This window comes from Euprymna scolopes, chromosome 1 (assembly GCF_053919585.1).
Source record: "Euprymna scolopes isolate OS-2025 chromosome 1, ASM5391958v1, whole genome shotgun sequence".
In the NCBI taxonomy this organism is placed as follows: Eukaryota; Metazoa; Mollusca; class Cephalopoda; order Sepiida; family Sepiolidae; genus Euprymna; species Euprymna scolopes.
Genome location: NC_136482.1, coordinates 23687589 through 23714829, shown reverse-complemented (window position 1 = coordinate 23714829; position 27241 = coordinate 23687589). Strand labels below are relative to the sequence as shown.

Genomic DNA, 27241 nt, shown 5'->3' with positions numbered 1-27241 from the left:
TATATATATATATATATATATATATCCTGTAACCAATAATGTTTGTACAATAAACAGACTATATATATATATATAGCTACTTAATTTATATATATATATATAAATTAGTAATAATAATAGTAGTAGTAGTGATAGTAGTAGTAGTAGTTTATGTATCTACATAAAATCTGGTGTATCTATTTTCTGTATTTACTTCGACAGTGCTCAGGTACGAAGTTTTGACAAAATATATCGCAATTAAGCTACACGGGGAAATGTATATATATATATATATATATATATATATATATATATATATATATATGTGTGTGTGTGTGTGTGTGTGTGTGCGCGCATGCGTGTGTGCGTGTGTGCGCTCGCGCGCGTGTGTGTGTGTGAGTGTGTGCGCGCGTGCGTGCGTGTGTGTGTGTGTGTGTGTGTGTGTGTGTGTGTGTGTGTGTGTCTGTGTGTGTCTGTCTGTGTGTGGTTTCGGTTTGTGCGACCTCCTCAAAGCCAATTGATCATTGAACTCTACTAATGACTATTTAGTATCAATTATAATGGAATCGAATATAGACCAAATAATAATGCAATTGCCTTCGAAACCCTTTACCGGCAATAATTATCAATTCCTAGACTGAAGATTACGTAAACAAAACATAAAACATTAGTATCGGTTGATAAAAATAAATATTTAAAATGAAAAATATTGTGTATGTTTTAAGTAAAATATAAAAATAAAACTTATGAGTTGATTTGTTTGAATAATTCGTCACATGTTTTTGGTTGCTGTTTTTCTTCTTTGTCTCTCCGCTTTTTCACATTTTCGTATCGTCATCACTCACCCCCACCAAAATGCCTATAATCCTAACACGTTCGACTTATGCGCATATCGGTTTCGTTCGGAAATTTGGGCAGACCGTGTTTTCTGGCAGATCGCAACTAATGATAAGAATGTTGAAAAGAAGCCCGTCGGGGCACCTGCCCATCGAACAGCGACCGCGGTCACATTCGTAAAACTCCTGGCAATTGGACTCTAAGTCAGGAAAGCGGCCCCACTGAACACCTTTCGGGCAAGCAAAGGGACGACCTTTAAAAAGAGAGGAAATAAATAAATGAACAAATAAACATAAACAAAAATGAACTAAAATTTATGCAATAACATTTAGGTTAAAATGGCACACACGAAAATTTCACAATGAGTTCATTAAAATCTGGGATACATTAAAAAGTTTGTCAAATGCATATATATATATATATATATATATATATATATATATATATATATATATATATATATATATATATTGTGATTAGTAAAAGTATTTAGCACATTATGTTTTTCGTATTTCTCAAAAAATGTCAAGTTAATTTGAATGAAATTTAAACTAAATCTTTGAACAGATATTATCTTTCTAAAATTAAAAGGGAAATGAAGATATACTCAGTTGACAAATATTTATTAAAAAAAATCAAATTATCCATATGCAAAAGTATTTAACACATTTACTAATTTTTAGTTGTATATCCTGTTCTGCTTTACTACTTCCAAACGCTTTCCATAACTGCCTACTAATTTCTTAAAAGAACTTGCTATTAGTTTCAACCATTCTTCTTTCCAAACTTTCTTCAATTCCTTGATATTCTTGGGATCTATTGCATGCACCCTTAACTTCAAAGTTTTCCACAGATTTTCGATGGGATTTAGGTCAGGTGACTGGCTAGGCCACTGTAGAACACTAATCTCATTATCCTTATACTGTTTCATAGTTATTTTAGCCTTGTGTTTTGGATCATTGTCTTGCAGGAAAATAAAATCACGGCCCAATCTTGAATCTGACGCACTCTTGAACAGATGTGTTGGCAAAATCTTTGTGTGTTTTGCTGCATTCATTTTCTCTTCAATGATTTCCATTCATCCAATTCCATTTGCAGAAAAGCAGCCCCAAATCATCACAATTCCACCTCCAAATTTTACAGTAGGAATGGTATTAGATGGTTTAAATTCTCTGTCCTGTCTCATCAGAAGAGGAAAGAAGATGCTATGTAACATAATAGGGTTGCGACGTTGCATCCTTATTATCTTTCCTAGCATCTTCTCTCCTCTTCTAATGAGAAGCATTAGGCTTCGAAATACTATGGTATAAGGAGTCCCCACTTACCTACATCCCTAATTGATGTATAGCCTTATTGAATAAATTAATAAATCTATATACATTAGTATATAACGTAATTTTCGTTATATATATATATATATCATTATATATATATATCATTATATATATATATCGTTATATATATATATCGTTATATGTATATCGTTATACTACTATGTATTAGTTTCAATATAATAATCGATAGTGAATTGTCTCTATAATAATAAATACGTAATCTGCGTGAATTCAAATATCAAATCTAAGTATATCTTACGACTGGGCAACGCCGAACGACCTGCTAGTATTAATTATAATTAGAATTATTTATTTAAGATTTGATGAGTGAGTCAAGCGGGCACGGTGAAAAATCTCAAATAAAGTTTTAATATCCAACCACCGATTGCCATAGTTGATTGCAACCTTCCCGGGAGACCAAAGTTTTAACTATTCGGCCTAACATTCCCAAGTAATATGAATTGGAATAAATACATAGAAGACATTGTTAAATCTGCTGCTAACACAGTAGGCTCTCTACCGGGTTAGAAAACTTCTCACGCCATCTAGTATTCTATATCTCTACAAAGCCACCATTGTTAGAGTATTGTGGTTATGGGCTGGTGCATCAATCACTAGTCTCTATCCCTCTTGAACAAAGTATAAAAAGAATCTCTAATCTAATAGGTCCACACTGTCTACCAAGATCTAGCCCCGGTCCCATCGCCGTAATTTTCTTTGTTCTTCAACGAAATGTGTTCCAACTAACTTACTGTACCCAAACACAAAGGCAGATACAATAATGAACCTGACAAGAAGCAAAATCTCACCCCTTCACTTTAGATGTACTCAGGTGCTGGAAAACTTTCTAGTTTAATAGTTCCTTTCTTGCCATTAAAATTCTTCCCTGCCTATTGTTTACTAAACTACACCAATAGAAGTGCTGAAGTAGAGTGTAAAAAAACGAATACAAGAAAAAAAATTTTTTTACACGGGGGTCACCACTTATCAAGTACAGTACGTTAGTGTGGAGATTTGATGAAGTCTTTACTTAAGGGGGCGGTTCATTAGGAATTTGTTAACGTTGGACTTGAAGACATCCAAGTTGTAGTCAGGTGGGAAGCATGCAGACGGAATAGAGTTCCACAGGCCTGCAGTTCTAAGAAAGAAGCTTTGTTCATGGAATCCACGTTTTGCTTTAGGCACAGATATAGAGTGGGGGAAATTTTTCACAGTGGATTCAGCTAGACGGGTGTTTTTCGTGAAAGATTGGCGAGGGGGGACCAGAGATTGGAGTTCAGACGAGCACCTGCCATGGAAATAACGATAAAACAAGAATAGGCTCGCAACGTCTCTTCTGTGGGAGAGAGGTTGCAGGGTAGAGAAAAGGGTATCCCCCACTAAGCCACAAAGTCTATTTTGTACTCTGTCAAGGCAGGATAGGCTGTTTTTAGCAGCTCCTGCCCAGATATGGCAGCAGTGTTCCATCCTTGGACGTACTTGGCTTTTATATAGATAGAGAATTGCATCAGTAGTGAGATATCTTCTGGAGTGGTAGAAGGATCCCACCATCTTTCCAGCGACCTTGGCAACAAACTTGATGTACGTGTTCTATTTCAGGTCAGAAGTAAAGGACAAATCCAGAAGCTTGTCAAAACACGGGGCTTCTCCTAGACGAGAGCCATCCATTTCAATTAATGCCAGATGGGGATCAGAGCGTTGATGATGTAAAAATAGGAGTTTGGTTTTAGATGCATTAAAGGTAACCAGCCACGACTTCCCCCACTGAACCACGCGCTCAAGATCAGAGGAGAGAGAATCAGAGAGAACTTTGTCATTTACAGCCTTTGATGTGTTGCCGTAGATGGTCGTGTCATCAGCATAGATGTCAACGAATGATTTAAGTATGTATTTAGGGAGGTCATTGATGTAGATCAGGAAGAGAGTTGGGCCCAGGATTGACCCTTGAGGGACTCCAGCATTAATATTGCAGGCCTCTGATTTTTGTCCATCGACTACTACTCTTATGAGCCTATCGGAGAGAAATGATTTAATGATTGAGAAAACATTTCCAGTTATACCGCAGCTGGAAATCTTGTGAAGTAGGCCCATATGCCATACCTTGTCGAAGGCCTTTGATATGTCAAGAGCAATTACCCTAGAAAGGAAACCTTTGTCAAGACATTCACTAATCCTGTAAGATATAACCGTTAGCACATCTGCTGTAGATCTTGCAGAACGGAAACCATATTGTGTGTCACGCAGAAGATTGTTTCTGCTGAGGTGGTTTACTATTTCTCTATTTAATATGGATTCCAGCAACTTACTCATAACACACAGGAGGCTTATTGGTCTATACTGAGAGGGAGATGACTTATCACCTGAATTCTTAAATACAGGGCATACTGATGAGGTCTTCCAGGGAGTCTGAAAGCACTTCTCCTTAAGGCAACGCTTAAACAGTTTGGTAAGTATAGGAGCAAGTTCTGGTTGAAGCTTTTTTAACATTATAATTGGGATGCCGTCAGGGCCAGTTGCTTTACTGGAATCAAGGTTCTTGATTAGTTTGGTGACCTCATGCACAGATATTTGTATGTTACCTAGCGTGTTCTTTGTTATAGGAGGAAATATGGGGAGTTGATGGCCTTCATCGCATAGGGTAGAATTAGCTGCAAAGTTCTTGGCAAATAGTTTGGCCTTGTCTGATGGTGACGAGATGACCTCTGGTCTATTGATAATGGTTCGGATAGAACACACACTTCTGTTCAGGATCCTATTTGTTATTTGCCAAAACTGGTGGGAACCAAGCCGCTGATCAGCTACTTTGGATTTAACAGATTGAGCATATAGCTCTCTTGCATTTTTTATTACTCTTTTACAGTGGTTTCTGGTGTTCCTGAAAGCAGCTTTAGTCTCAGTGCATCTATTACGTTGGTAGTTATGGAAAAAATTATTTCTGTGCACGATAGCAGCAGCACATTCTGGGGAGAACCATGGCTGGCTGTTAGGTTTTGTTGGAATTTTTAGGATGGTATGAATTGGTCTATGCCTACAATTAACCATTCGGTCAGATCTGATACTATAGAGGATACATCCTTTTTAAACATGGAATGCAGAGGTAAATCAGATATGAATGTACGGAAGCTGTCCCAGTCAGCCATAGAGTATCGGTATACAGTACGGTGGAGGGGTATGTCTGGGGACTTATTATATTTCATTTTTATCTTAACTGATGCGATGGAGTGGTCAGAGGATCCTAGAGGAGAATGAACGGAACATGGACATAGCTCAGGGAAATTGAGAGAAAAAGGTCTAGGAGGCTTGCATATTGACCAGTAGTATTGGGCACACGGGTGAGTTCGCGAACAATCTGAGTGAGGTCAAAAGCAATGGCAAAATCATGACAAAACCTTCCCTCGTCGTCTGTCTTATTTGAATGTGTAAGCCATTCCATGTTATGGACGTTGAAGTCACCACAGATGTGGATGTTAGCCGATGGATGTGCAGACAGGATGTGGTCAATTTTCTCAGATATACTCTTAAAGATAGTAACTCCGCTGTTATGGGGCCGATAGAGTGCAAATATAAATGCAGTGGTGTAAGCAAGTGCAACCCGGAAGCACATATAAGGTAAATTACGATATTCTCTAGAGATATCCCTGCCACACGGGAAGCCATCTTTAATGTAGGCAGATATTCCATGCCCATGGCGATCTTGGGGGTCAGAGTTAGCTGTTAAGTTAGAGTATCCGTTAATTATGAACTCATCTAGGGAAGTGATCGGCCCTATTCCAGTTTCACTTAGAAAGAATATGTCCGGTTTTGTCTCCTGTAATTGGGTTTCAACCTCTGGAAGGTTGGAACGTAGACCCCTGATGTTGGAGAAGGAGACCTGGTAGTATGGGTCTACGTTGGAAGATGGGGTTGTAGGTTTATTCGAGTTTTTTTTTTCTGGAGATAATTCATGTTGAGGTTTTGGAATTTGTGGAACAGGTCGGCATACTTGGTTAGAGCAGTACAGAGAGGGAAAGTAAGAGAGACAAAGACAGGAAAAAAAAATTTTATGTAGCACATGATAAGGTAAAGCCGTAACAATTACCCACTAGTATGGCATCGAGAGGCCCCACCAGAGACTACTGCATGGTCCAGAATCCATTCACCAAATAAATAAATTAATTAATAAATAACTTTATTTGCATTTGCGATAAAAAAAATTGTAAAAAGGATTTGATAAGATAAATCTATTTTTAATGCTCATGGCCTTTATAGAAGTAAAATAAAAAATAAAATAGAAAAGAAAAAGAAAGAAAGCGAAAACATTTTTAATGGGGCATTATTAAAAATTACTTCTAAAATTACACACAGAAATTTAAATGTAATGTGAACAAACATCTTGCTGCAAACTCCTCTACCACTTAGGATGCCCTTTATAAATCTGGTCACTAAGTCACAGGAGTTCCTTACAGCTCAGTGGCAATATGATGTGTTTAAGAAGAAATAAAAGTTTTAAAATCATTATAATTATGCAAAATAATTACAAGAAAGTTATAATTTCAGCCGTGGTTAAATATTCAAGAGATAAGCAGTCCAAAATTCTTAACTTTATTCCGATATTTACTAATAAGAACAATCAATATGATAAGGCATTCACTCGATTAAAAGGTGAACGTAAACTCTTACAATGCAAATGCTAAGTTCTTATGTATAATACTAAATCTTTCGATGGCCGCCACCATTATAGAACAACGCAGTAGTTCTTTGTTTAGCTAAAATGCTTTCCCATTGACTTGCATCCGGAATAGTGTATCAACCACTAGTCCCTCACTCTTACACAGAGTCCAAAAAAGAATTTTCAATCTAATAGGTTTTGCACTCTCAATCACACTCCAGCCTCTGTCCCATCGCCGCAGTGTTGCATCCCTGTGCCTGACTTACAAGCATTTTAATGGAATGTGCTATGAGGAACTCATGGTACTTGTGCATCCACCTCCGACGTGCATACTACGCTAATAATTTATTCCCTCGGACTGATTGATTTGGGAATTTCTTCCCTGTTTCCTGCTTTCCTGACTGTACTAACCTGCAGAAGTGTAAATGTAATTTAAAAAGATATCTCGCTGCTCAACTCCCCACACTCTCCTGTTAGACAGTCTTGAATAGTAGCTTGCGTTCCAAGTGGCAATATGCCAAGTTTCGAATAAAAATAAAAAAGTTAACTGGCGAGTTCATCTACTTGGAGCACACATCAACCAAGCTGCTTGATTTCTGCGTAACCATGGCAGAATGGCATCCTTATTTTCCTTGTTTTTTTGAGTAATCGCAAATATTATTACAAAATTACGAAATTATTATCGCAACAACCGTTTACCACTGATTTCATGCTATTGGTAATGTTTGAAATTTGGGTGGCAATAAGCCTCCTTAAAATCCTAGTACTCTGCGCACCTTTCCAGTGGAGATCTGGTTAGTGCTTTATGATTGTTTCTCTATCCAGTACCTAGGTAATCGATGTATCGAAATTCTTATCTCCATACAACAGAAGATTCACAATGCATCAATAGATATTTGGCTTTATTAAGAATTTTTTTAAATTCAATTTAACATTATATAATCAATTCTTAATGCTGCAATATTTTAAGTTATAAATTTATTATATTTTTTACTAGAATATCTTATCCTTTTGTTTTTCATGTTTAAGCTTAACCATATTACTTTTCATGCTCGCAGTTTTTCTATTGTAATAATAATATGTACCTAATAAATTTAAAATGCCCCTTCTACAAACCTGAAAATGTCTTATCGAAAATTCCAAGTCTAAAATTCCAAAATTAATACATAATATAAATCTGCATAATATACATTTTAAATGCCTTCCAACAAACCTGTAAAACGTTTGGCATCGATCTGATAAAAAACTTAGAATTATTTTGTGGACGTACGATCAGCACACAGTCAGGCGAATTGGCAGAAAACACACACACACATCTCTAATTAGGATTGATTTTTCAGTCTATATAAAATAAAGGTATATCAAAGACTGTATGTTTAATGTATGTGTCGACAGGTAAGAATTATGTTTGTTTGTCGAAAATTCTCAGACTTTGCCTAAGTCGCCAGAACCCTTTATACTTACCCGGTGGAATGATGTATTCCGGCGTCGTTGGGGGTCTCTCTGTCGGTTTGGTGACATTGGACGACATTGAACCGCACGTAACATTCCACGGCCAATCACAAACGCGCAGGATAGGATTGAAGTACAAAGTGGACGGACAGCGCTTCACGTAGGCTGATTCTCCGACACAGCGAATGTATTCTCTGCAGTTACCTGACGGGTGAGGTTGCCAGTCTTTGCATGTGTAACAGGCGACATCAACTAAAATAAAGAAGAAGAAGAAAAAGAAGAAGAAGAAGAACAACAACAACAACAACCACCACCACCACCACCACCACGACTGATACCACACAAAATGGGCTGTCAAAAAGGATAGAAAGACCGAGGGATGTTAGCACTAACCAGACCTCTACTGGGTGACAAGTGTACTAAGATATTGAGGAGGCTTATTGCCACCAGAATTTCGGTGAAGGCTTAATGGTCGTTTTCTGTTGCGATAACGCAATTCATTCGAATGAGATGGAAAGTAACCTATGCCTAATGAGTATAAATAATAATAATCACAATACAAGACGTGGGACTTTCATTCGAGTGTCATAATCGACAGGTACTCTCTAATTGGTCAATATGGGCAACCCGGTCAACATCCTGTGAATGTTGGCTCCTCTACTTTCCGGAACAATAATATAAAAAATAACAGGTAATTAACCACTTTAAATCCTGGTACAATAAAAACATTAACCAAACACAGTAAAGTAGAAATTAACAAACAAAACAAAGTGAAAACATGTAGGAAGAAATGGATCATAAAAGGGAAATGTCCAGTTCAAACAGACAGAAGTACATAGAAGTCAGAAATAACTAAGAAAGAAATAGCGACAGCTAAGAGAGAATTTACTGAGAAAACGTATTGAAGCACAGAAATTAGGAGCCCGTGACTTCTGGAAAATCTACAACAGTGTAGTAAAGAATGGGCAATCAACCATTCCCCCACTATCCAACAATCATGAGGTCGTTTGCTCATTAACCGAGAAGGCTAACAGACTTGCCAGACGGTTTACCTTCAACTCCACACTGGACCCTGCTAACCAACACCTCTCTGAATTTTCTTTGCGGACAGACGCCACACTAGACGATCTGAAAATCACCCCTTCTCAGGTGCATTCTATCATTAAAAAATCTTGACACTTCAAAAGCATGTAGACCTGACCTCATCCCGACTGTGTTATTAAAAAGTGCTCCGCCGAAGTAGCTCCAGTTCTCTCCAAACTTTACAACAAATGCCTTAATAAATCTTGCTTTCCTGCCTGCTAGAAAACTGCTTCTGTGGTACCAGTTTTCAAGAATTCTGGCAAAAGAACTGACCCAGTAAATTCATTAGCCTCTTCCCACTTTTCGCCAAAATATTTGAGTCCATAATTAACCAAGCTCTAGTCCATCACCTTAAAGATACTAAACTTCTGACCGACAAACAATATGGATTTAGGCAAGCCCGTTCCACGGCAGACATCCTAACTGTAATCTCAGAGCGCATAAACCATTCACTTGACAAAGCAGGGGAGGGTAGACCGGTAGCTCTAGATATATCTAAGACTTTTGACAGGGTATTTTTTTTTTTTTTTAGCATGAAGGTCTCCTCAGGAAAATCAGATCATACGGTATCACTGGAAGAATCTTTAACATAATTAAATCCTTCTTAGATAAAAGAAAAATCCAGGTTGTCCTCGACGGTCGTACATCTAATCAATGTGATATAAATGCGGGAGTGCCTCAGGGGTCTATCCCTGGACCTCTATTATTCCTAATATTCATAAATGACCTCTCTGACAAAATTTTCTGTGAGATGGGTATATATGCTGATGGCACCACGCTCTATAACAGACACGACAGGAAAACAAATGAACACATAGCTAAAGAAATGGCAGAAATACTAGAGGAGGACCTTCAATTTGTAGTGGAATGGGGACAAAAATAGATGGTCACATTCAATGCTGCCAAGACTAAACTAGTTTCCTTCAATAATTACAAGAAACCTTCTCTACCACCAATAGCAATGGCCAAAGACTCTTTATCTGAAAGTACATCTTTTAAACTCCTTGGCCTAACGTTCACAGGAAACATGAGTTGGAAAAATTACATTGAGAGCATTGTCAGGACCGCTGCGAGGAAGGTAGGTTCTCTCTACCGTGCTAGAAAGCTACTAATGCCCGAAAGTATCCTGTACCTCTATAAGGCCACCACTCGCCCATGTATGGAGTATTGTTATCATATTTGGGCTGGTGCATCTGCTACTAGTCTCTCGCTCCTAGACAAGGTTCAAAAGAGAGTCGCCAACTTAATAGGTCCTGAACTGTCATCTAAGCTTCAGCCTCTGTCCTATCCACGAAATGTAGCATCCCTCTGCCTATTCTACAAGTACTTTAACGGTGAATGCTCTGACGAACTGCAAACACTTGTACCCCCTCGACGTAAATACCCCCGACAAACCCGACAAGCAGCAGAATCCCACCCCTTTACAGTTGAGATCCCTAGATCTAAGAGAGCCTTCTACTCCAGTAGTTTCTTCCCCAGAACCACTAGACTTTGGAATTCCCCTCCGGGTTCCTGCTTTCCATACTGTACTGACATGCAGAAGTCCAAGTGTAACGTGAACCGACATCTTGCTGCCCAACTTTCCACATAGTACCCCTGTAGCTTATGTCCCTAATAGTAGCCCCCTACATCAAAGTGGAAATATGCCTTGTTTGGAGTGAAAATGTAATAAAAATAAATAAAAATAAAAAAATACCACAGAAGTAACTCAAAAAGAAAGAGTCGAGTATCGGAAGCACAATATATGTGATATGTTTATTGATTACCATGCAACAGAACAAAGGACACAAAGTTCAAAATAGATATCGTAGTCTAGTGGAGGCTGCCCTTTTCTTTTCCCTGCAACCTCTTTCCCACAGAAGAGACGCTGCGAGCCTGTTTCTGCTTTATTGGTATTCTCATGGCAAGTGCTCGCCTGAGCTCCAATCTATGCCCCCCCTTGCCTGACTTTCATGAAAAGCACTCGTCTAGTTGAAATCACTATCAATAATTTCCCCTACTGTTTAACTCTGCCTAAACCTAAACGTAGATTCCCTGAACAAAGCTTCTTCCTTAGAACTGCACACCTGTGGAACTCTCTTCCGTTTTCTTACTTTCCAACTGAGTGCAATATGGTCGTCTTCAAGTCCAACATAAACAAGTTCTTGATGAGCCGTTCCCCTTAAGTAATCCAATTTACCAAATTTCCACTACTAACGATTACTACGGTATTGTTCCATTGACTACTGTACACTCATTAACCCTTATCCTCAAGTGGCCTCTAAGCCTTGATAAGTGGTAGCTAATTTGTATTTAAAAAAAGCAAGACAGATCCTTAACAGAGCTGTAACTACTGGAAATCCAACAAAAGATAAATAGTGTAACTGGCATTGAAATTTTAGAAATTGGTAAGAAAGAAGCATCAGAAGTTGAAAATATCAAAAGATTCATGAATGAGGATAAAATAAAACTCCCAACGAATGAACGAAGAATCAAAGAAATTAAAATTAGAAACATAAAATGTTAACACACTCCTCCGACACATTTCAACAGATATCACAGACCTAAACAATTTTATTTATACAAGGGCCAAACTAGTGAGTATGGAACTTAAAATAGAAACAAAAACTCAACAGAAAGATTGGATTTGGATGAGAATCAGACGTGAAACCCAAATCAACAAACTTCAATAAGAAGCTTAAGTCGTAGATAGAATGAATGGAAACAGAACGTGGTTAAAGAGATGAAATATGACTCGCAAAGGAGACAGACTAAATAAAATAAAAACATGAAACAATAAAGCAAAAGATTGCAGCAAAAAGGGAATGCATGTACAAATCAGAATAGCACAAACAAAAAAACAATGAAATTTCAATTTTATCAAAATGTAAACGAGGAAAAACAAAAACAACAAATGGACCTGACTGAAACAAAACACTTCGGGGGCAATATATGGGGAAGGCTACAAAAACGCAACATAAATGTTAAATGGTTGAAAAATGTGAAATAAAATCTTCGGAAATTGAAAAGAGAACAAAAAACGAAATTACAAAAGAAAAACACTTAATAATAAATGTCAAACTGGAAGGCCTCAAGCTACGATGGAATACATGCGTATTCGTTTTTTAAAAATCGCGGTCTTACATGAAATACTAATGCAAAACTCGAGATTTATCCACGTAACAGACATAGTAGCATGAATGACCAAACGAATAATTACAAAAAGTCACAGAGATGAAACGGTAAACTACATAATAACTGAATGCGCCAACCTGGCCCCAAAATGCGACTGTGTAGGAAAAAGAGTACACTAGGAACGACTGCAAACGCTTTCATTTTAAACATGTAAATCTTGACAATTTGCACATACACAAACTGGAGGCAGTACTAAAAAACGAAAGTTATAAAATCCTCTGGGACCTAGTCATACAAAAAGATAAACTCATTCAAGCAAGAGGCCCATATGTCATAATAGTTAACAAGAAGGAAAAACTGTCAAATTGTACACCTTGTCGTCCCAGCTGTTCAGAGGGTGAAGGCCAAAGAGACCAAAATACGAAGCAAATAGGCAGAATTTGAAAGAAAACTGAAAAGGATACAGAATATGAAGAAAGTCAATATAATATCAATAATCGTAGGAGCACAAGGAACATTTCCAAAAAACCTGAAAAAATACTTAGAACTAAAAAGTAGACTGAGACTATACAACGAACGGCAATGATGAAAACAGCGTAAATCATAAGGAAAAGCCTTCAATGTCGCAACTAACCTACATAAACCATGAACGTTGACCAGTCATATGGCAGACGTAATAGAATTTTAAAAAGGAAAAACACATGAACACGGGGATACTGAAACTGCAAGGAATCTTATAAATTGCTTCCCCTACAAGCATCAGCTTTGGCTCATACCACACAAAATAGCTGTGAATGGTCAAAGAAGGTGGAAACACTGGGGATGTACAGCACTAATTAGACCTCCACTGGAAATGTGCGGATAGTACTAGGACCTTGGAGAAGCTTATTGCCGTCCAAATCTCAAATGGCTAATGATCGTTGCCAGCAAGAAATTAATGATAAGCGACTGTTGCGATAATGCAAAATCATTTATAATATTAATAGAAAGAGTGGGAGAATGCTGGTAATATGAGGAGACTTCAGGAAACGCCACTGGTCATTGTCAATTAGAAAACACTGATGATGACTTGCGTGATAATAATAATAATAATAATAATAATAATAATAATAATAATAATAATAATAATAATAATAATATCGAAAGAGGTGGAAAATACATGAAATCTGTGGATACTTGTTGTCACTCAGCTTCCAGGGAACATAACAGGTCGGTTTCAATGGGAGATCTTTGATGACCTGTGTGAAAATTCCTTGTGAACCAATAATAATAATAATAATAATAATGATAATAATAATAATAATAATAATAATAATAATAATAATAATAATAATAATAATAATAATAATAATAATAACTTGTAATCAAACTGTTCGGTGTTAGTGTATTTTAGCTATTTATCTGCCAGTATCCAATATGTATACGAAGCTAAGATTCGCCTGTGCATGGAGTAGATATTCATCTTCCTCCCCCACCATGGGGACATGTGGCACAAGATTGGAATATGGGAAAAATGAGCCAGTGCTAATAAAAAAAGACACTCTGACCCTTGCAAAAAATACCAAATGAATGCCAAATGAATGATGAGAACAGTTATAATTGTTGTAGTTTGTGCATGGAGTATTGTTGCCACATCTCGGCTGATGTACCGAGTATTATCTCTCCCTTTTAGACAGAATGCAAAGAAAGAATTCCTAAACTAATAGGTCACTATACACCTTAATATATTAACTTATGACAGGAAATCCTATGTCCAGTCTTTTGCCTTAGTCAGCCCCGCCCTGATCGATAGAAACTGACTGTCTGTGCTCAGCCACTATCAGTTGACTACTAATCGTTTTTGTTCATTTTATTGAATCATTGCCTCATATTTTCCATGTTCTTGTCTCGGGAAGGTGGATAGTTCATAATAGTACGCCTTTTCTTGTCCCTGGGGGGTAATATAATCATAATATCGCGCCTTTTCTGATGTACAGGTTTGAAACCTGTACAAGTCTCCACTTTGTTTTACAAATAGTCTGCAGAATATACTCCGATTAATTTACTGAACGTATATTCCCTCAACGAAAATACCCCTGACACACCAGACTATCAGAAAGATCCTACATTTTCAATGTAGAGGTCGCTAGTTGCCAGAAAACTTCCTACTCTAATGTTTTGTTTCCTGAAATCGCTTACCTTGGAAATTCATTTCCTGTTCCCTGTTTCCAACGTGCATAATTTAAATGTAAAGTCAACGAAAATCTTGCTGCCCAACACCCCACCCAGGTTGACATCTTATAAATCTGGTCTCTGTTATAGTAACCTCTTACACTTCAAATGTAATATGCTCTGTTTTGGTTGGGTAAAAGTAAACACACATGCACACATGCATTGGGCATTAAGTTAAGCAACGCTGTTCTTGACCAGTATAAGATGAGTGACCATTTGGGAATATCAGGCGCTTTATGTGAGACGATGGTGAAATATCAGTGCAAGAAAAATTTTGGCTTTTGTAATTACTTCAGTATAACCTGCTAAAGAACGTGTCGATAAAACTCGAATAGAAGTTTTGTTCTAAGTCATATGGCGAAGTTCTGTGGGCACAGCATGTTATTGTTTTTTCTTTGTTTTGTTGTTTTTGTTGTTGTCGGTTTGCTTATGAGTGTGTGTGCGCGCGTGCGGGCAGACGATACTAAGAATCCAATTATAAATTCTACCCGGTCATGGCTGATGGAACGAGAGCATGCTACCTCCGTGAATTAAATAAAGGGTTCCATTCGAAATTCCGTGCAGATTCCTGAGTTCAGCAAAAAGATTCCCGAGTTTGACAGAAAGATTTTCGAATTCGAAAAGATACTCTGACGATGGTCGGAGGTTACATCAACCGAAATGCTGTGAAAATAACGCTTGAGATGAGAACAGTAACCCAAATAAACCAAATAATACATGTACCCTCATCTAAAAAAAAAAAATGACTATTTTTTACAGCAATTTTCGTATTGGTGTTCTAATCTACTATTTATAATATTTATATTACACATATTTTTTATTGCATAAAAAACATTTCATATAATGTTTTTATGCAATAATAGATTGTTTTGAAAAACTGTCAAGCAACATTTTTCAGGATTTTCCCCAACGTTACTGCTAACAAATAAAACAAACATCCAATTTACACAGAACACAACTTTTATTTAGATAAAGATTTCGAGGGTCAAGTTGAAACAAACGTGTCCACAGCAGAACAGGTTTATTTGTGTTATGCAAACGATACGAGGAGAATGTCTTGTCAATTGGCGAATGACATGAAAGACAAGTAATGTAAACTGTTCGCGTTTTCTTTTCCGTAAATATCGAAGCTTCTTGTTTGTATCAACAGAAACATCGCGTTGTTTGGTTTATACGTTTTTAATCTAAAACTAGTTTTCGTTAAATTGTACCATTTCAATATCTTGTGATGCCCCGATTACAACTGAACGCTTTTAGTAATCTATCTATCTATCTATCTATCTATCTATCTATCTATCTATCTCTCTATATATATATATATATATATATATATATATATATATATATATATATATATATAAAAGTGAACGTGTCTGTCTGTCTGTGTGTGTGTGCGTGTGTGTGTGTATTTGTGTGTGTGTGCATTCCCCTACGCAATAACTCTGTCAATTTGGGATTTGGGAAAATCGATGTGATCGGTTTTCGACCAGAAATTTGGCTGTTAAGAGGTCAAAGTTCAACGATTTGACCTTTGAGAACTCTACCAAACTCCTCCGACAATTTTGGGTCTAAACACTTGAAATTTTAGATATATGTTCCTTGGACATGGCTCTAACTTAATAACTTGATTTGAGTCAAAAACAATAAATTTTAAGGGGTCATAATAGGGGTCAAAGTTAAAAAAAATTACCGTTTTTTTTTTGTTTTTTTTTTGCTCAGCATACACCTCCAAACACCCGGGCAACGCCGGGCACCCTTGCTAGTATATCTATAAAAGTGAAATTGTCTATCTGTGTGTGTACATTTCCCTACCAAACTACTCTGTCAATTTTCAGTCTACAGACTCGAGATTTGACATAAAGGGTATTGAGATTTGGCAAAATCTTTTTACTCGGTTTTCGGCTAGAAATTTGGCTGTGAAGGGGTCAAATGTCAACGATTTGACCTTGTAAAACTCTACCGAACCCCTCCGCAAATTTTGGGTTTAAACACTTTAAATTTTAGATGTAGATTACTTGGACATGGATCAAACTTTTTAATTGAATTTGAGCCCAAAATAATAAATGTTAAAGAGTCAAAATTGGGGTCGAAGTTTAAAAAAATTTGATCTCTACGGTCTCTACTTAATTACTCAGTCAATTTTTGTTCTAAACATTTGAAATTTGGCATAAAGTGTATTCGGACATAGGGCAAGCTTTTTAATCAGTTTTTGGTCGAAATTTTGGCTGCCAAGGGGTCAAAGTTCAAAAGATTTTACCTTTACGGTCTCTAGCAAACTATCTAGCCAATTTTGGGTCTAAACATTTGAAATTTTACATAAAAGAGAATTTAAGCATACAGCAATCAGTTTTGGGCGAAAATTTGGCTGCCAAGAAGTCAAACTTGAAAGAGGTGACCTTTGCAGACTCTACCAAACTCCACCGCCAATTTTGGGTCTAAACAATTTTAGATGTAGGTTACCTGAACATAAGTTAAACCATCTTCACGCGTTAAAGCTGTGACAACAGGTAGTGCCACAGCTATGTTGTCAAGAACTTTGTTTGTTGGGATTTTTTTGTTGTTTTTTCTTTCTTTCTTTTTCTGGCAGGATCACCAAAGGCTGATGGGTCTTGCAACCAACGATGATATTAGGGCAGCAAGCAAACTAAAAAGGTTCTGACGAAATCCAAACAGTTTCTAGAACGTGACCCAGCCACCTTTTTTTTTTTTTTTTTGCATATTCACCTCAAACAAGGCACAGTGCCACTTTGATATAGGGGGCTACTATCTGATACATATATTGCAGAGATACTATGTGGGGAGTTGAGCAGCAAATGTCTGTTTACATTACATCTGAACTTCTACATGTCAGTACAGTTGGAGAAGCAGGAACCGGAAGGGAATTCCAAAGTTAAGCTGTTCTGGGGAAGAAAAGTGTAGAAGGCTTTCTGGCATCTGGTGATCTCTACTGTCTAGGGGTGGAATTTTGCTGCTTGTCTGGTTTGTCGGGGGTATTTATGTCGAAGGAGAACAAGGCCTTGTAGTTCGTCAGTTAATCTACGATTAAAATACTTGTAGAACAGGCAGAGGGATGCAATATTTCGTCGATGGGACAGAGATTGAAGCTTAGTTGACAGTTCGGGACCTATTAGGTTTGCGGCTCTCTTTTGAACCAGCCCACATGTGACAGCAATACTCCATACATGGGCGGATAGTGATCTTGTAGAAATACAGGATAATTTAAATTGTAAGTAACTTTCTAGCACGGTATACAGAGCTCACCTTCCTCACAGCAGCTGCGGCAATGCCCTCGGTGTATCTGTTCCAACTCATGTTCCCTGTGAACATTAAGCCGAGGAGTTTGAACGAAGTACTTTCAGGTAATATATCTTTAGCCAAAGCTATGCGTGGTTGAGAAAGTTTCTTGCAATTATTAAAGGAAAGACGCATAGTCTTGGCAGTATTGAATGTTACCATCCATTTTTGTCCCCATTCCACTACAAACTAGAGGTCTTCCTCTTGGGATTCCGCCATTGCCTTGAATGTGTGCTTATTCGTTTTCCCCCGGTGCCTGTTATAAAGTGTAGTGTTGTCAGCAAATATACTCATCTCAGAGACAATTTTATCAGGGAGGTCATTTATAAATATCAAGAATAATAAAGGTCCAAGGAATAACCCCTGAGTAGACCCGCATTTATATCATATTTATTTGACTTAAGACCATCGAAGATAACCTGGATTCTTCTCTTTTTTAAGTAGGATTTAATTATGTTAAGTATTCGTCCAGTAATACTATATGATCTGATTTTCATGAGAAGATCATCTTACCATACCCTGTCAAAAGCCTTAGATATATGGCTACTTCCCTACCTTCTCTTGCTTTATCTAGTGCATGGTATATACGGCATAATCACGTTGCCACACCGGTCCCCGCTGGATCACCGAAGTTAAACAACGTTCAGCCTGGTCAGTACTAAATGGGTGACCATTTGGGACTTCCAGTTGCTGTATATGCTCTCCGCTTATCTCGGCATTGTTTCCAGTCGTCCTGGTCTTTTCCTTGTCACTAGACCCAAACAGTGTCGATTCAACAGAAGTGTGTTCAGGGATTGCGCGACCCTTGCCTCCCAATTACACTCGCAACTGCCCCTACAGGAGTATTCTTTGTCTTTCGAGACTGAACGGAGGCATCGATCGGTAACTACGTTCAGGGATTACAGTTATGATATCTGCGGTAGAACAGGCTTGTCTAAATCTAAATTGTTGGTTGGAAAAAAGTTTAGCAACGGTAAGGTGGTGGACTACACCTTGATTTATTATGGACTCAAATATCTTTGCAAAAAAAGGAGGAGGCTAATGGGGCGATAATTTAATGAGTCATTTCTTTCGCCAGAATTCTTGTAAACTGCTACCACAGAAGCAGTTTTCCAGCAGTCAGTAAAGCAAGATTCGTTAAAGCATTTGTTAAGTTTTGAGAGAACTGGATCAACCTCAGCGAAGCATTTTTTTAATAGTACAGACAGGATGAAATCAGGTCCACATGCTTTTGAGATTTTTATGATATCATGTCCTTGGGAAGGGGTGATTATCAGCTCATTTAGTGTGGTTTCTGTCTACAAAGGAATATCAGGGAGGGAGTGGTTTGCTGGGTCCAATGTAGAGTTTAAGACAACCAAAGGACAAGCTTCTCGGTTGGCGTGCAAATATCCTCATGATTGTTAGATAGTGGTGAAATTGTTCATTGCCCATTATTTACTACACTGTTGTAGATTTTCCAGAAATCACAAGTTCCTAATTTCTACGCTTCAATACGTTTTCTGGTGGTTTCGGTAAATTCTCTCTTAGCTGTCGCTATTTTTTTATTACTTCTAGCTTTTATAAACATTGGTCTGTTTGGACTGGACTTATGTCTGATAAATCTGCGGTATGCAATGGTAGCTGCGCAAGTAGAAGTAAACTATTGGGGAGAGTGGGGTTTGCTATAAAACTTCCGTGTGGGAACATGTGCTTCAATTACCGCTTTGAACTATCCAATAGTCTCATTTGTGCAGTTCTGCAGAAAGAGAAACACGTTCCCTTTTGACTAGAGAATCAAAAGTAGAATCAGACGATCCGCCCTTCGTGTGCTTTAAACTTAACATAACAGTAGCTACTTATATTTTCTCTGCCGCCCTCCCTCGACTCAGCATTGTACTCTAATCAAACAAGTCTCTAACAGCACTCTCCCTTGATACTAGCGCGCAAGTACATGTATTTGGTGACTTTAATCAAAGGCCTCGCGCTAGTTCATTCTTTTAAAAAATATTAATTTTTCAGTTATTATTTCTATCCTTACCCGCACAGGACCCCACTCAATCCGTTTTTTCACAGGCTACGCGATAGCTAGGATCGGCCCTGATAATAATAATAATAATAATAATAATAATAATAATAATAATAATAATAATAATAATAATAAACTGTAATGAAACTGTTCGCTGTTAGTGTATTTTAGATCCTTACCCAAGATTCGCATGATGTGCATGAAGCATTGTAGCCACATCCAAGTCGATGCACCAACCACTTCTCTTTCACTTTTGGGTGCAAAACAGAATTTCTAAACTAATAAGTCTTGCGTTGTCTTCCAGATTCCAGCTTCTGTCACATCGCTGCATTGTTGCATCCCTGCATTGTTGCATCGCTGCATTGCTACATCCCTGTGGTTATTTTACAAGTACTTCCACCAATGTATTCAGATGGCTTAATTGCATTAGTACTGTTCAACAAAAATAATCTTGGTAATATCCGTAGTAAAATATTCTGGACCCTTCGTAGACTGAACAAAAGAATGACTCCGGCGCCTGGACCAAAGAGCTAGGAAATTATTGCAAAATGCACTAAACCCAAAGGATGATGATAACCTAATCTGTGTCTAAAAAAGGAAGGGCTAGAACACCTGTAAGTGAAGAAGACTCTGAAATAAACGAACTATAATAAAAGAACTAGAAAAATATGTAGAAAGAAAAAATGTAGAAGGGTTTACAACTGAAAAAAAAAGACTAACAGAGGAAAAGTCGCACGAAAATACATGAATATGATTACGGAAAGAACAAAAAATTGTTATTGACAACCGCACAAAACAACGTGATCAGAACGAAATATATAAAAACCATTGTAGACAAACCCCATAAAAGTAGTAAATGGAAAATAAACGAAATAAGAAACCACATAAAAAGTAAGTGAATGCAGTGAATAAGTGAAGTAAACTAAAAAGAATGTAAAAGCAAACATGATTGCGTGAGGAATTATTCAAACTAATATTAGGAACTGTGCAAGCGCCAGCATTTTTAACATGCAGATAGCTAGTACGGACAAAGACCAGAGTTTGAAAATTAATATCAAAGTGTCTAGAACGTGAAAATGCAAATGGACAAAACTAATACAAACAGAAACTAAGGCATGATAGTAGTCAACAAAAAAAACGCTTAATAGATTTTGCCGTCTTCAATGAGTCAAAAGACTAAGCAAATACATAGAACTTGTGAAAAACATAAAGAAAATAATTGTAAAATTTACTAATATCAGCGTGACTACTGGGATCAGTGCCTGAAAACTTCGTAAAAAAATGGGAGAAAATAGAATCAAAGGGAGGATCGTTTACGCACGGCAAAGATGAAAACAATTTAGAATGCACAAAACCAACCGATATAACCAGCGAATGCTTGCTGTCAAATAAATTGAATTAAAAAGAGTTTTTTTAATATAGTAGTCAAAGTCAAAGGAAGCTGAAGGTGATAGTAGTACCTAATCTGATTTTCTGGACCCCAAAACATATAAATATATATATAATGGCATCATCCTTGGCTGATACCATATGACGTAAAGACATGGAGGATGGGAATACTTCAATTGGAAGCGTACGAGAAGTACTAGAAACTTGTGGAGGCATATTGCCAGTTAAATTACAGAGAAAGACAATGATAGTTACCAGCGATAAATTAATGGCTCTTATTAGCAAAAAATCAATGGTAAAGGCCTGTTGCGATAATGCAAAGTAATTTACAGCAATTATCGAGAGAAGCAATCTGGCAATCTGGCGAGATTTGAATACGTTGAGCAATCAATGATACTGACTCGCTTGAAACCTTGTAGTAAGTAATAACTTATATTTAAGGAAGTTTTTAAAAATTATTCGTATGTATGAACGAGTCACCGCTTATCAAGGCCCAAAAGCTACTCAAGGATAAAGATTAATGAATCTGTCCAATGGGCAGTGAGATAACACTATGATGATTGGCAACGATGTTTGAAATTGAACAGTATTTGATTTTTTAAGAGGACGACTCAACAAGAAATTGTTAATATTGAACCTAAAAACGACCATGTTGTAGCCAGCTGAGAAGTTGGTAGTTCTTGGAAATAAACTTTGCTCATGGAAATTTCATTTAGTTTTAAGTACACAGATGAAGACAGGAAAATTATTTATAGTGGTTGTAGCTAGACGAGCTTTTTGTTGCAAGTAATTTACAGGGGAACTTTAATAATAACGATAGAGTGGAGAAAGATTAGCAACATCTTTTACGTTAGAAATAGACTGTACGGAAGAGAAAAGAACATCGGCCACTAGATTTCAAATTCCGGTTTGTACTCTGTTAAGGCAGAAAAAGGTGCCCTGAGTGGCACCTCCCAGATGTGGTAACAATATTCCACCTTAGGACGTATTTGACGTTTATACAAACAGAGGATCATAAGGGTTCAAAGATATTTGTCCAACGAACTTAGCAACAGATTCAGTGCAAGTCTTCTATTTAAGATCTAGAGTGAATGCCAGTCCTAAAAGCTTATCAAAGCAAGGGACGTCCTCAAAGAAAGAGTCATTCATTTCAATTAAGATAAAGTAAATATCTGAGCGCTAGTGGTGAAAGGAAAGAGGCTTGTCGGTTTTGGACGTATCAAAACTAACAATTCACCCTTTTCCCTATTCCGACCTGGAAGAGACAGAATCAGATAGAAATATAATATATATAACCAATAATTATGTTTTTCTTTTATATTACGTAGATGTAAGAAAAAGTTCTGTTCTTTTAATTGAATAATGCTTGTACTTTTAAAACATTCAATTTTCTTTATATTAAGTCACGTGACATTAATATTTGTTTATTTTGTTGAGATACTTTTTGAACGAATTCAATTATTTACATGAAAGAGCATTTTATCTAGATACTACTTAGGAACAATTTTTCTTTCACTACTGTGATTCCCCCATGTTGGGAGCGACTATTAAAATTTAGATTATATATATACATATATATATATATATATATATATATATAGTCTTTGAAGTTTTTAACATTTGAAACCACACAAAAAATTATTTTTTATCATTCATAAAAAAAACATCTAGTCAGTAAGTCATTTAATCACCTGCAATCACTGCATCAACTCTCAAATTTACTATAATACCAATTTTTATATTTTTTAAGGGATCATCAGTTGTTTACCATGAAACACTGTTTCGGGGATTTAAAAACAAAACAGTGTATTACATCATGGCTCCCCAGCAGTGTTGATCAAACACCACCACCCTTAATCTTAGGAAGAAGACAAGTTACAAAAACTTTTTTTTCCCAATTTCCTATTCTTAATTGTAATTACTAACCTTTTCATAGTATAAAAATGAATTTCTTACCTGTGCGATTCATCAATTTCCACATTTAAAATGGATACATTTTTTAATTTTTTAATTTATCAGTCTTGTATTTATAAGATTTGGATTAATCCATTTAACTACTTATCACCCCCACTATAGTTAGTAGTTTGTATATTTACATTCTTATTTATTTAAAATTAGATATATAAAGGTTAAAAATATTTTATTTTTTACATATATACATTTTTTTTTTTTTTTTTTTTTTTTAAACTATATAAATTTATTATATGTAATTATAAATACATTTATACATTGCTAATATAGTTTTGGATTTCCTTTATCAATATAATCTGGTTTATCTTAAACGATTCAAAAGCATCAGGATAACGAACAAATGCTTTATTTAACTGTTTAAATATTTTATTTTTATCTCCACCTTGTTTTATCATCCTTATTACTAAGCTAGAAACTGGTGGTATAAAATCTGTTAATTTTAGAGTAACGCGAGCTATTCTCAAAAACTCTGACATAATGGTTCCATAAAACACAAAAACGGGGCAGGTGCTATCCTTATGGGGCATACGTACTATTTTAAAGGGGAAAGCGTTTCTTTTATCAAATATTTTATAAAGAAAAATTCCATCCTCAATTTTTATATCTAAATCCAGAAATGTAGCCTGTTGTCCTCTATGTTCACAATTTAATTTTAGTTCGTTTGGATATATGAGATGTTTATTTTTTTCGAATTCATCATTATCGTTTATGCATATAAGGTCATCTATAAATCTCCTACACCCATGAAAGTTATATGTTTTAGATATATCTGTTTTTAATAATGATGACATATATATATACTCGAGTCTATGTAAATACAAATTTGCCCAAAATGGTGCCGGATCCAATCCCATTGGGATACCTATCGTTTGGAGTAATATTTTATTTCCTATTTGAAAATAGCATTCTTTAATAAGATGACTTACAAGCATTTTTAAAATACCTTTAGAAATACTAGTTTTGCTATTTTTATTTTTACACCAGAAAGCATTAGAGTTTGAAAAGTCTATATATTTACCTTTTCCACCTTGAAAAGCCAAATCTACAGTATCATTTAACTCTTTTATAAGTTTTTCGTGCGGAATTTTAGTATATAGCGTACTAAAATCATAAGTAGCTATAGATTTTGCTTTTATTCTGGAATTTATTTTATCTAATTTTTCTTTCACTGGTTTGGAATTATTTACTACCCAAAATAGATTTATATTACTATAGAATTTACTTTTCAGGTGAAAATTATTTATTTGATTTATAATTAATTTAAATATTTTAGATATAGCTTTACTTAGAGGTTTAGTGATGCACGTCTTTGAACCTACAATAAATCTAGCCCCAACTGGATTTTTATGCATTTTAGGTATCCAATACATACATGGAAGATTTTTGTGTTTATCTTCTAACTTTAATCCTACTTTTTCATTAATAATACTATTATTCAAAATAATACTATCTAAATTACTATTACTTACTTTATAAGTATCCGAATCGTTTCCTATAAGTCCTACTTCTATCAATAACCGTTGTATATAATATTTTTTACATATGAAGGCTATATTGTTTGCCGCTTTATCAATCGGAACTATTACGAACTTTTCTTGAAGTATTTTAAGTTCCTCCCGTATTTCTGAATTTTTTAAAAGAGGATTGGTTTTTCTAGGGCGTTTATATATATATATATATATATATATATATATATATATATATATATATATATATATATATATATATATATATATATATTAGCTCTGTTTACTCATTGAGAACTTTTTGGTAGACACGTGTTGTTTCAGTGGACGTACTTCTAGGAAACTAAACTCTACTGCCATAAATAATATATATATATATATATATATATATATATATATATATATATATATATATATATATATAGTGAAAGTGTGTGGCTGTCTCTGTGTGTGTCTGTGTACATTTCCCTGCGCAATAACTCTGTCAATTTTTAGTCTAATGACTCGAAATTTGATATACAGGGTACTAAGATTTGGGAAAATTTTCGTAATCCGTTTTCGGCCAGAAATTCGGCTGATGAGGGGTCAAAGTTCAACGATTTGACCTTTGAGAACTCTACCAAACTCCTCCGACAATTTTGGGTCTAAACACCTGAAATTCTAGATATAGGTTCCTTGGTCATGGATCTAACTTAATAAATTGATTTGAGCCCAAAACAATAAATGTAAAGGGGTCATAATAGGGGTCAAAGTTTTTTAAAATTGACCGCTTTTTTTTTTTCTTTTTTTTTTTTTTTTGCTCAACATACACCTCTAAACACCCGGGCAACTTCGGGCTTAAATGTTAGTATATCTATAAAATTGAACGTGTCTGTCTGTCTGTGTGTCTGTCTGTCTCTCTCTGTGTCTGAGTGTCTGTGTACATTTCCCTACGCAATAACTCTGTCAATTTTTAGTCTACATACTCGAAATTTGATATACAGGGTACTGAGATTTGGGAAAATCTACGTGATTGGTTTTCGCCCAGAAATCTGGCTGTTAAGGGGTCAAAGTTCAACGATTTGACCTTTGAGAACTTTACCAAACTCCTCCGACAATTTTGGGTCTAAACACTTGAAATTTTAGATATAGGTTCCTTGAACATGGGTCTAACTTAATACCTCAATTTGAGCTCAAAACAATAAATGTAAAGGGGTCATAATAGGGGTCAAAGTTAAAAAAATTGACGGGTTATTTTGGGGTTTTTTTTGCTTGTTTGCTAAGCGTACACCTCCAAGCACCCGGGAAACGCCGGGACGAAATGCCAGTATATATATATATATATATATATATATATATATATATATATATATATATATATATATATATATATATATATAATCACTGAATTTAAACTTTAAAATGTTTGCCTGGGAATTGATAGATTTCTTGGCTTGTGAGGAAAAATGTAGTCAAAAACTATGAAGACATTGAACAAATCAAAATGAATTCGAATTTTATTATGATTTTTTTTTTTTAAGTTTTAACGATTAAAATCGTAAAGATTAAAATCAACACTTTAATTAATAAACTTTACTTTTTAAATAAATATAAAATACCGCATATGAAAAAAATAAAGTCACATATTTTTTCATAAATTAAAAAAATCTACCTCCATGTAAAAAAAAAAGGCTTGATAAAATGCTGACATTTTCATTAAAAAAAATACCGTATACGCAAGAAATATAAATTATGTTATACTTACCTGCTGAGAGGAAAACGCCATATACAAGATAATTAATGAGCAACAGCTTCATCTTTTTGGGGAGGTTTTTACAGACAGAAATAATTCCACATAGATTCAAAAAAAATAATCAAACGAACATATGGTAAGAAAACACCAATGGCCAGGTAGATATAAAGTTGGCCGCAGGCGTTGGGGAGTAGGGATGGCTTTCAGGTTTATTTATATATATATATATATATATATATATATATATATATATATATATATATATATATATATATATATATATAAACGGGGGTGTATTTCGCCGGCTGATGAAAGAATGCTATGGCGATAACAGGAAGGCTATGTGTCCACCCACACTTTGAATAGAGTAGCACAAATGGAAGGGGATTTTTTGTTTTACAAGGTAGTCACCACTTGGAAGGTGGAAAGATGTAAGTCTCTCTCTCTCTCTCTCTCTCTCTCTCTCTCTCTCTCTCTCTCTCTCTCTCTCTCTCTCTCTCTCTCTCTCGCTATATATATATATATATATATATATATATATATATATATATATATATAGAGAGAGAGAGAGAGAGAGAGAGAGAGAGAGAGTTGTTTCTCAGTTTTGGAGGTGAGGATTGATAATTCGTATTATTTGGATTATTTGAACTACTGTTCTCATATTGAGTGTTATTTTCACATTTCAGTCGATATAACATGGGACCTCCTTCAGGTGTATCTTGC

At 35.8% G+C, this 27241-nt stretch overlaps 1 protein-coding gene across 1 annotated transcript; it reads right to left on the bottom strand.

The window, feature by feature from the left end:
- Nucleotides 1-31: 31 nt before the first annotated feature.
- LOC145286879 (peritrophin-1-like) lies at nucleotides 32-26948 on the bottom strand. Its single transcript, XM_080135456.1, has 3 exons — nucleotides 26531-26948; nucleotides 8263-8502; nucleotides 32-1069 (listed from the first exon to the last, which is right to left on the bottom strand). Exons 1-3 carry the CDS (start codon nucleotides 26580-26582, stop codon nucleotides 861-863), a joined length of 501 nt encoding a protein of 166 aa, XP_079991582.1. The 5' UTR covers nucleotides 26583-26948; the 3' UTR covers nucleotides 32-860.
- Between the last annotated feature and the right edge of the window lie 293 nt (nucleotides 26949-27241).